This window comes from Henckelia pumila, chromosome 3 (assembly GCF_033568475.1).
Source record: "Henckelia pumila isolate YLH828 chromosome 3, ASM3356847v2, whole genome shotgun sequence".
In the NCBI taxonomy this organism is placed as follows: Eukaryota; Viridiplantae; Streptophyta; class Magnoliopsida; order Lamiales; family Gesneriaceae; genus Henckelia; species Henckelia pumila.
In genome coordinates, this window is record NC_133122.1 from 176,648,588 (window position 1) to 176,659,466 (window position 10,879).

The window sequence follows — 10,879 nt, forward strand, 5'->3', positions numbered from 1 at the left end:
TTTTTTTTAATTGTTTATGATATTTATGTAAATTTTGGTTTATTATTTTTTTTAGTATATACATACGCACACGTAAACAGATAGGGAGGGCTTAACCCCCTATAAGTACTCACTCCTCCCTCCGTTTTCGATTCTGCTCTGCTCGATGAATCAAACCCGAATTGTCAGACTTATTGAGTCATCGAAACTCAGTGACCACTAGATTGAGTTGGCTGACCCAAATCATGGAAGCATATGTTGTAATAGACCAGCGCTTTTATGCACACAAAATTTACATACATATACAAATTACAAAGATATAATATAACTGTTATTATTATTGACGGGATTTGAGCATTGACTCAAAACTTGGACTTAAACATCTACATGAAATTTGCTTATATCGAGCAAAAAAATTACAAAAAAAACTTTCTAAATCTACCTGAACAAATTCGAAAAATTACCTGCAGTAAGCGAAAATCAAACTTGAGATCAGTATCTAAACCTTAATCATTGGGCTAAGCCTTGTCGACACTCTTCTTGAAATTATCAAGATACAACATGCAACTAACTTTTGTAATATACTATTTCTATTGATACAGGTATATATTTATTTATTTATAAAAAACCCACGAAGCCGACTTTTGGAGAGAAAAAAGGCAAAAAAGAAAACGAAAAAAGGAAAAAAAAAAAAAAAAAAACCTTTAGTTGACAATTTCAGCCTCAAACGGTCGAGAGTTAAATAAATTAAGTAAATTGATAATAAATAAACAAACAAATAAATATAAATAAACAGTAAAATTATTTTATTTTAATAGATATAAATAAGTGACAACGGAAATGTCCAAAGCACGCGAAGCCACAAAAACCTTTTGTTTCCTCTCCCAAAAAAAAGATTTCAATAAACAAACGCGTGCCCAGTCAAGCTCTTTCCGCTCACCGAATCCTCCCCTCCATCATCAGATCTCCAAACCCTAACCCCCCCACTCTGCTTTCGCTTCAATCCACTTTCTTCGATCTTCTGTCACCAGAAGAAATCGGATTAGTTTTTGTGGGGAATTTGTTGGAGTCGGTGGGAGGTTACGTTGCAGTGACCAATTTATCGATTGATCGTCTGAATCTGTTGCTTTGTTTCATCCGAAGTGATATTAGCGATTTCGCGGAGTTTGTGCGAAAGAAGAGAAAATATGCAGCAACAAGATCAGAAGAAGAAGGTTGCGTCTTTCAATATTTTTTTTGTTTTTATTTCTTGTTTATTCATCTTCCTTTCAGGAAGATGACTCTACAGAAGTTTCTCTGTGTTCTTTTATCAAGTTCGAAATTTTGATATGCAAATCGATTTGATTGGCCGCTGGGTCTTCTAGCTCGATGTGTATACCGATTTTAATTTTTAGATAGATTGCAAATTGTAACCACAAAGATGAAAATTTTTATCGTGTGATATGGAATATAGATTGTATATGTGTTGCCTTTTTGAAACATGTAAGGGACAGAATAAAGGTCGTTGTCTCTTGTATGAGTCTTGCTACTTTCTCCGTACGCTGATGTACTACTAGGTTATTCATTGCCGTAAATTTGAATTGATGCTAATTTGTTTTGACTGGAGTTTAATCTGGAATCTTGATTTCACTGGTTTATGGTTTTCTTATGCACTTCACGATTCTTTTACAGATTTCTAAAGAGATCGAATTCTTTACCGAGTATGGAGAAGCTAACAGATACAAAATTCTGGAAATAGTTGGAAAGGGAAGTTACGGTGTTGTTTGTGCAGCCATTGACACGCACACTGGGGAAAAAGTGGCGATAAAGAAAATAACAAATATTTTTGAGCATATATCTGATGCTATTCGGATTTTACGTGAAATTAAGTTGCTTCGGCTTTTGCGTCATCCTGATATTGTTGAAATTAAAAGGATCATGCTACCACCTTCCAGGAGGGAATTTAGAGACATTTATGTTGTTTTTGAGCTTATGGAGTCTGACCTTCATCAAGTTATTAAAGCTAATGATGACTTGACACATGAGCATCACCGATTTTTTCTTTATCAGATGCTCCGTGCGCTGAAATATATGCATACAGGTACTGTGATTGTTGGATCACACTCAATTAGAACCTTGATGATGATCCAAGTAATCCTTTGTCCAACTATGTTATGCACATATCATATCTGGTTACTTGTATTTATCATTTCATTTCTTGATCATTCAATTCTTTACTTTAAATGTTGTTGGTGAACTGGTTCCTTATTTTTTTAACCCCGTATGGTTTCAGCTGATGTGTATCATAGAGATTTAAAACCAAAGAATATATTAGCAAATGCCAACTGCAAACTCAAAATTTGTGATTTTGGACTGGCAAGAGTGGCTTTCAATGACACCCCGACCACAATTTTTTGGACGGTACATTGTATTTCATACAGCTCGACTTCAGTTGTTTTGTTTTGTCGTTTATAGCTGAAGTGTGTTTTGACAGCTGATCATTTTCTTCATAAATTGTACCATGCTGCAGGATTATATTGCTACAAGATGGTATAGAGCTCCCGAGTTATGTGGATCTTTCTTCTCCAAGGTAATGAGATGTGGCCATGCCTTCCTATCGTTCCTTTTATCAATTTTGATTTTGATTAGACTACATGGTTCCAAATCAATGTTAATTGGTATTGTAGCAATCGATACTTATTTATTTCTTTTATGTAACCTTGTCTGATTGTGTAATCATATTGATGTGGCCCTTTAAAATATTGTACAATTAAAAGAAGCTAATAGCTTGAATTTCCAGGTCCAGATTTTCTTTATTTTGGTTTTAGCATGTCGTGACATTTATGGCTTCGCCATTATTTCATTATCGGGTGTTCAGAAAGTATATATGCGATTACCTGATGTCTGCATATCCTTATTTCTTAGTTTTCCCTCCTAGTTGACCAATCATAAGTCAATGGGATCTCCGCACTTAGGTGTAGTTGGACTTCTGGTTTCACGCATTGTTTTAAGGGACTTTTTCTGGCTATGGTAGCACATGCCTTGTTTATTTTAGTACCGAGTGCATGTATTTAGAGTGCATCTACGCTATAGTAATTGTAGATTAAAATAATTTTGTTCAGGGAGGACTATTGAACTCTCATGGAAGTTGAAATTTCTATGCTCTGAGGTAATTGAGTCGGGTCGCATCTTTTTCTTGGAGGATTTATTGATTTCATGATTCATACTCATGCACTTGTACATATTTCTTGCAGTATACACCTGCTATTGATATTTGGAGTATTGGATGCATATTTGCGGAAGTCTTGACAGGAAAGCCATTGTTTCCTGGTAAAAGTGTTGTGCATCAGCTGGATTTGATTACTGATTTTCTTGGGACACCATCAGCAGATACAATTTCTGGAGTATGGGATTTCACCCTCTTATTGTGATATTTTGTTCTTTGTATTTTTTTTCAAAACAGGAAGCAATTATTTAGTCCTGGATGCAGGTACGCAATGAGAAGGCAAGGAAATATTTATCGGATGTGAAGAAAAAGTACCCAGTTCCTTTCACCAATAAGTTTCCAAATGCAGATCCTTTGGCTCTCAAATTGTTGAAAAGGTTGTTATCATTTGACCCAAAGGATCGCCCAAGTGCTGAAGAGGTAAATATTCCATGATGATTGCATATTTTCATTCTATCATATTCTCGATGTTAAGAATACAGATGTTGCTTTTGAGCATCTCCTGAGTGAGTTTGGTGTACGTGTTTATTAGGCATTGGCTGATCCATACTTCAGGGGACTCGCCAAAATCGAGAGGGAACCTTCTTGTCGGGCAATCTCAAAGATTGAATTTGAGTTTGAGAGGCGAAGAGTAACAAAGGAGGACATCAGGGAATTAATATTTCGAGAGATATTGGAGTACCACCCTCAGTTACTGAAGGATTACATGGCAGGAAATGGTGGCACAAGTTTTCTCTATCCTAGGTATCGAATTCTCACTTGAACCTATTGAATTGATGACCTGTCTGGCTATCCACAAGCACCACTTCGTCATGTGTCTTTTCTGTTATGTAGTGCTATCGGTCATTTCAAGAAGCAATTTGCATATCTCGAGGAAAATTTTGGAAAAAATGGGCCGGTGATTCCTCCTGAGAGAAAGCACGATTCTCTTCCAAGGTGTGTTTTTAATCTAATGCTGCATCTATTTCAATGTTTTCCTCTTAGTTGATGAGCAATGATGACAAAGATTAAGATAGCTTTCTCCTAAGTTGATGAAGCAAACAATATTGAGAAGAACGAAAAGTTCTGAATAGATGGCCAGAAACTACATCGTATGTTATCATTCGTGTACTTTCAAGGATGTTATTCAAGGAAATGGAGAAGTGTGTTGTATGCATGCCGTGCACCTTTTTATTGCGGCGGTGATCAAGTTATCCACCCACTTAACATTGTTAATTTTTCGTGAAAATTATGTGCATCATGTTGAACATGCAGTCGCTGCAGAAAATAGTTACAGGTTGAAGTTGGTAATAAGGCCCATCTTGGAGCAGTTAGCAGCTTTGTTAAAACTTTTTATCCTGAATTGTGCCCTTTCTACTCGTGATTCTTCAGTCAAGTGATTTATAGCATTCATTCTATGAATTTTTACTTCCCCAATCTATTTTCTCCTGTTATCTTTGGCTCTTTGCTGTCATGGTAGTTTCTTTTTTTTTTCCCAAGTAGGTTTCAAGCAAGAAAACTAGGTTTCTCAAGTCCATTTATAAGTTTTTTCGGTCATGCAGGTGTTGTCTGTAACTTAACAGTCTCTAGCCTTTTTCATTTCGTGCAGATCTACTGTCAACACAAGCACAATTCCTCCCAGACCACAGCCAACCATGTCTGCATTTGACCTTCAGAAAACTACAGGGGCTATGTCCACAGGACTCAGGGTTCCAGATGCCAATTCTGGAAATATATCAAGCATTTTGCGACCCCCACCACGAGTGCCTAATGGTATTGACTGTTTTTTACCTTGCTTTCTCCTGTTATTATATTGGTTTGTGAGATTTTTGTTTTGAAGCCTTTTTGAAAGTGATTTTTCCCTTCACACATCAGAGAGAGTATTTGTGCTATGCAATTGAGCTTGACGATATGCCATCCACATTAATTATCTTATGAGTAATATATCTATCATTTAAAATAATGTGCAGGGCTTGTGTTGATATGAAATTGTATTTGAAACTGAAAAAAAAGGGCCCCACTACTTGTGACTACCCGTATGAATTGGAAATTAGTTACCAAAACATGCTTTCCTTGCGACAGCTCTGAAGTTTTACCCCCTAATGTACTCATTTCTATTACCTGCTAGTGAAAATATTACTGTATTTGTCTGTTAGCAGCAGAATAATGATTCAAATCTCCTTTTCGTCTGCTTTGTAGCCAACCAAGGAAGAGTTATGGGACCAGTTTTACCATATGAGAACGTCTGCCACGGCAACGATTACTATGGTGGAAGGGCCCTTCCTCAATCAATATCTCCTCATCGTATTCTTAGGACTAGCTCTGGGAATACTCGAGACAACTGTACAATAGAAGCCGTGATGGAAGCATCCCAAGTCAAGCAGCAATCTCAGCAATATATACCAGTTAAATCAGTAAATGGCATGAGCATGGACATCAATTGCAAAGCACAATCTCAAGAATACAATCCAGCTAAGTTAAAACCCGGGATGAACAATGAAATGAACTGTAACCCATATATTCAATCACAAGGGAAAACTGGCACCTTGATTAGTCAAATTCCTGTTGCGACGGATTTGTTAAAAGCCCAAACTCAGTTTCTTGCGAATGGAGCTGCTTCTCAACGGAAGATTGGCGCGGCTGTTGAGATTGGATAAACTTAGTTTCTTCCATCTCATTTGATTTAGTCACTAGGGAGTCCTCGTGAATGTATAGCATTTTTTTAGTCAATAACGCTGTTAGATCGATTGTTAGCTTGATTCATCCATGATCCGCACGGGTGAGTTCGGTTTGTGATGTCTTCGTGAGATGAGCAGGTCTTATTACTTTTTTCTAATTGTAATCTAGTTCCTCATGTAGAGACTATTGTTTTATTATCGATTTGTTACCAAGTTGAGTATTCCAAAAAAAAATTGGTCAGCGCAGATAATCTACAATTGGCTTACTTGATATACAACTTCAATTTGTGCAAAGGTGTCTGCTAATTAGAGTTTCCCGAAGACAAACTATAAGTGCGAAATTCAAGCATTTTAAAACAATTTAATGTGTTTCAAAATATATATATATATATATATATATATATAATATGCTCTTGCGAATGAATCCCACATGTCGCATTATACTTTATGTTTAAAATATAAAACTTTTGCCTCAGTTAATATTTCATTTGTAATTTTATTCATTCATCCCTCGACCGACTGTTCCACTCTTTGAATTTCTCTGCAAGATTACATCAAAATCGTTCGCGTTTAAGCAGTATATCAGTCTGTGAACCTAAATATGTAAAACTGAAACACTGGAATTATTAAGTCTACAACTCATATCAAACTCTTGATAAAAAGGGAATAAGGATGCCATCTGAGAAGTGATCCTCAAAATTTGACACTAAAATCAATGGAAGATACAGCATGATTATCATAGTTATGTAGATGTCAAATCCTCCACAGAAGCACGACCTCCATAATCTTGCTTCCGCTACAAAATTCCAAGCAAAATCCACCAAAGGAACCATATTTGTCTTTACTCGCATAAGCTCTTCAAATGACCTGAAAATTCACTAAAACATGATTTGAATGTTAAGCCATGGAGACAATGAAGCGAATCTACTAGACCGATAGAACAAACTTCTACAGAGAGATGAACCATAACGTGAGGTAAATTGAAATAAGTTGATTTCAGAGCAAATAGAAAGTAGAGAAAAGACCCCTCACGTAAATTTTGATTAAAACCAACAGAATGGATAGAATAACACTAGCCTGGGCCAAGACCCTCAGTTGTCTAGTGACGCTCATTAGGAGAGCAGGTCTCAGGTTTGAGACACATTAGAACTACCTACTTTCTTTGTGATAAATATATAAAAAACAGAATAACATTTGTCTGAGCACCTAAAGATTACAACTGAGTCACAGCCTCAAGCAGGCTATCTCAAAGAAAAATACCAGCAAAAAGTTAAAATTCCCCAGCTAGGTCTGATAAATGATCATAAATACAATCTGATTGCGAACATACAATCACTAGAATACATAGAAAGCAGTCACCACAATTTATTCATTACATCAACATGTGTATTATGAGATCCAACTGAAACTAACAGCCATATGTACCCCAACGCAAGATTTCGACAAGCTATGCCGCATTAATGGCACACACATAAAGCTGTAATATGCACACACGAACTGAGGATATAAATAATATTATTGTCCATCAAAACTCTCTTTATTGATAAACTAATGCAAAAACACCCTTGAACTCACAAATTCCACTAAAAATAGATGAGATTTTAAGGAGCATCAGTCCGAGGCTCTGAGATGAAAAATATTGCACCTAAAATTTCTGTGTTTAACAAATATTTGTTGTCTAAAAACTATATGGAGTTTAACTCAAGAAGAGCAAGAATCACGACCATCCAAGAAACTTAGGCAATGCAGCATTCATAGAAATTCTTACCAGGAGTAGTGGACTAAGTGAAACATACATCATGGCATAAACTAATTTATCTGGGGCCTTGAGCTCTCTGGGCATCATAGGAGACTTGAGCTCTCTGGGCATCATAGGAGACTTGAGCTCTCTGGGCATCATAGGAGACTTGAGCTCTCTGGGCATCATAGGAAACTTGAGCTCTCTGGGCATCATAGGGACCCCAAGCACCAGGTCCAGTTCCATACTGGGGATAACCTTCTGTGCCGGTAGGTGCCTGAAATAGGACAAAGAGAAGTTTTTTTAGTATTTGAGTGAACATAAAAACAATTGACCCCCAAAACAAAATTTGAAAGCCTTCGTTTTTGGTGCACATCATCTATCGCAAAGGTGGAAAAAATCCAGAGCCCAGACTATTCATTGCATTGGAGGAGAGAGAGAGAGAGAGAGAGAGAGAGAGAGAGAGATTAAGTAAAGAACTTGCCTGATGCATTGAATTCGCGGGCATCATGCTATAGCTCCCAGAATAAGGATTTCCTGGATATCCCAATTCAGGATTCCCGTAATTCGCACTATAGCTTACTCCTGCTGAATAACATTCATAGCACAAAAGAACATTTGATGATTTTTAATGATTTTTAAAGTTTAATCAATTGAACAAGGTAAATACCAATATATCAACCAAAAACAAACCAACCATATTTATAGATAATAACAATTAAGCATGACATCATTATCAAAATAAATATTAGCATATAATAGGAGATAAAACACAATGCATAGGAGGATACCCATAGCCGACACTTTGGCGGGATAAAGGCTTGTGTGATGTTGTTGCTGTGCATTTTATTTTCTAAATTAAACTATGAAAACAAATTAACAAATAAGTCATCAGAGATTATAAGATGATTTTAAACATGCAGTGACTGGAACAATAACTAATAAGACCTTTTCACCTACATATTGGTTTATTTACATAAATTTAGAGACAATTAAAAATATCTAATAAGATATTTTCTTAAAAAAATTTAGAGACAGTTAAGGATACCTTAAAAATTCCTAAACATTTTATAACATGCAAAAAGGAACTACTAAACTCAACAATCATCCTCTTATTCTTATCAAAGACTTTGCCTTCAAATGGTGAACCAAAATATGCAACTGAACAAGCCAATATATCTGACGCCAACAAAAGTGAGAACTACAAACGTTAGAGAAAGTAATTTCTTCGTTATTACGAATCAAGATTAAAACCACAATTAATAAAGGGCAAAGTGCGATACATACACAAATATAAAGAAATATTCACTAATGGAGCTCTCAAGTGGAACAAAAATTCTTTAAGAAAACCAATACCTGGATTCCCAACAGCAGCAGCCTGTGCTCTTTTTTCTGCATTAGCCAACTCAGCTCGAAGTTTTTCCATCTCTCTTGCCATTGATATCAATTTATTCTCCATCACCTTACCATGCTCAAAGCTTTCCGCAAATGCTTTTTTCTCATGCTCGATTGCACCCCTGAGGACCACAACTTCACTAGCAGACACACATAAAAATATAAGTACAAATATGGACACCATTTACATAAACCGTACCTAGTTTGCTCCATTTCATGCCTCAGGCCTTCAATTTCGGTCTTGACAGCTGGAATCTTCTGCAAATCTGAGGTAACTCTAGAGAAATCCTGAGCCATCATTTGGACCTGGGTGTTAAGATCTTGCCTAACAGCTGTTAACTCCTTTATATCCATATGCACTTGCATAAGCTCAGCCCTCATGGCATTAACAGCATGAAGTTCATGTTCCATCTTAACAGATTTCTCATAAAGCTCCCTCATCTGTAACTCATTCTCTGCATGCAACGACCGAGCAAAATTATCATCACGCTGTAGTTCATACTGGGCAACCTCTAATTCCTGCCTGAGCGCTACATGAGTTGCAGCGAACCTTTGGTTATCAACTAGCAGAGCCTGGATTTCATCATGTTGAGCTGCCAACCTCTCCTTGATGATGACAGGATGAGTTGGGGGTTGTCTAGGGCCTCCTCCCAAACTGTAATGGGATTCCCTCATTTCTTCGAGTAGGGAAGGATATGGCAATCCTCCAAGGCCTCTGGAAAAAGGAGATTCTTGTAGTGGAGGCTGAGGCAGCCCAACATGTGCACCTCCTTTAGCTGGAAGGGGAGGTCCTCTATTTCTCGCTGACATTCTCGACCTTTTCTTGGTTTAAGAAGTTGAATAATTCCAAATTCCAAATTCCAATACCAAAATGTCTACAACAAAACAAGATAATTCACCGATTCTTAAGCGAAAATCACAAGGCATAGCCATAAATAAGCAACTTATTCCTATGTGCTATGAGTAAATGCATGTTTCTTTAAATGTTTGCAATTTGATCGAAAACAGCTCAGTGAAGTTGTTCAAGAACCAGAAATTATTGAAAATGAACCCAAATTGATTCATGTCACAAGAACTTAATATCTCCGTCACCCGTCGCAACGGTTCAGATCTTGAAATTGGATTGAAACAAAAATCCAACACATCAGAGTACCTATCTAAATCCTATAGCAGCATATAAAGCATTCAATACAGCTCGCAATATATATTTAATTTACAAAATTAATGAGAAAGAACGCACGATAAAGGAATTCGTATTTAATTGATAAAATTAGAGAAAAGCACAAATATTCAATTTCAATTAGAGAGAAAAAAAATACTATATCATCAACGAGCATGATAAATACATACGAATCGTTTCTATGGCATTCGAACTGATGAAAAGGTAACAAGCTTACACGTTCTGCAGTGTGCCCGAAGACTTCAGAGGGAAATTCCCCTTATGTGAACAAAATAAAGAAGCCAATAACCCTAATTCAGGAATCAAAATTATGCTTACTAGTTTCAGGGATTTCGAGATGGTTTTGTAATTGTTCTTCTTCGCGACATAAAGTACAAATACTTCGTCAAAAAAAAAAAAAAAAATTTACAAATACTGCTTTATTTTTTTGACACAGATTCTGTTATTTGTTTTATTGTTGGCTTTTTTTTTGAAGCATTGTTTTGTATTTTTTTAATTTATATGTTTTGTATTTTTCAAATACCTATTTCTAATAATTTGATTTATTTTTTATTTTTAAAAGTAATTTTTCACCCCCTACTAATAATATATTATACTCTTTTCAAAAAGAAAAAAAATATAAGTTATAAAAATTTGTTTCATTTTCACATAATTAAGAAATTCCATAAACAATTATACGAACACTTTTCAATTTTATTCTTAGTTAATGAGTGTTTATATATGTG

General features: G+C 36.0%; 2 protein-coding genes across 4 annotated transcripts; one reads left to right on the forward strand and one right to left on the reverse strand.

Moving 5' to 3' along the window:
• The first annotated feature begins 847 nt into the window (after window positions 1-847).
• LOC140893508 (mitogen-activated protein kinase 15) lies at window positions 848-6,054 on the forward strand. The gene is made up of 10 exons (XM_073302587.1): window positions 848-1,193; window positions 1,651-2,059; window positions 2,252-2,379; window positions 2,489-2,548; window positions 3,213-3,362; window positions 3,449-3,604; window positions 3,717-3,928; window positions 4,019-4,120; window positions 4,773-4,936; window positions 5,363-6,054. Exons 1-10 carry the CDS (start codon window positions 1,167-1,169, stop codon window positions 5,818-5,820), a joined length of 1,866 nt encoding a protein of 621 aa, XP_073158688.1. The 5' UTR covers window positions 848-1,166; the 3' UTR covers window positions 5,821-6,054.
• A 263-nt stretch (window positions 6,055-6,317) lies between these two features.
• On the reverse strand, window positions 6,318-10,533 carry LOC140889838 (protein FLX-like 1). Of its 3 annotated transcripts, none has more exons than XM_073297570.1 (6): window positions 10,372-10,533; window positions 9,174-9,849; window positions 8,936-9,096; window positions 8,064-8,164; window positions 7,610-7,856; window positions 6,318-6,719 (listed from the first exon to the last, which is right to left on the reverse strand). In XM_073297570.1, exons 2-5 carry the CDS (start codon window positions 9,782-9,784, stop codon window positions 7,656-7,658), a joined length of 1,074 nt encoding a protein of 357 aa, XP_073153671.1. In that variant the 5' UTR covers window positions 9,785-9,849; window positions 10,372-10,533; the 3' UTR covers window positions 6,318-6,719; window positions 7,610-7,655. The 3 variants fall into 3 exon arrangements, with proteins under 3 accessions (XP_073153671.1, XP_073153670.1, XP_073153669.1); XM_073297569.1 differs by having other exon boundaries at window positions 8,064-8,167; XM_073297568.1 differs by having other exon boundaries at window positions 6,318-6,708; window positions 7,610-7,862; window positions 8,064-8,167.
• Between the last annotated feature and the right edge of the window lie 346 nt (window positions 10,534-10,879).

Bases quoted from the DNA above. Each gene is read 5' to 3' on its own strand.
- LOC140893508 (XM_073302587.1), top strand. From the start codon at position 1,167: ATGCAGCAACAAGATCAGAAGAAGAAG. The intron at 3,929-4,018 runs GTATCGAATTCT...TCTGTTATGTAG, and splicing joins ACAAGTTTTCTCTATCCTAG to TGCTATCGGTCATTTCAAGA. The intron at 4,121-4,772 runs GTGTGTTTTTAA...CATTTCGTGCAG, and splicing joins AAGCACGATTCTCTTCCAAG to ATCTACTGTCAACACAAGCA.
- LOC140889838 (XM_073297568.1), bottom strand. From the start codon at position 9,784: ATGTCAGCGAGAAATAGAGGACCTCCCCTTCCAGCTAAAGGAGGTGCA. The intron at 9,097-9,173 runs GTACGGTTTATG...TGTGGTCCTCAG, and splicing joins CATGAAATGGAGCAAACTAG to GGGTGCAATCGAGCATGAGA. The intron at 8,168-8,935 runs GTATTGGTTTTC...AATGTTATTCAG, and splicing joins TGCTGCTGTTGGGAATCCAG to CAGGAGTAAGCTATAGTGCG.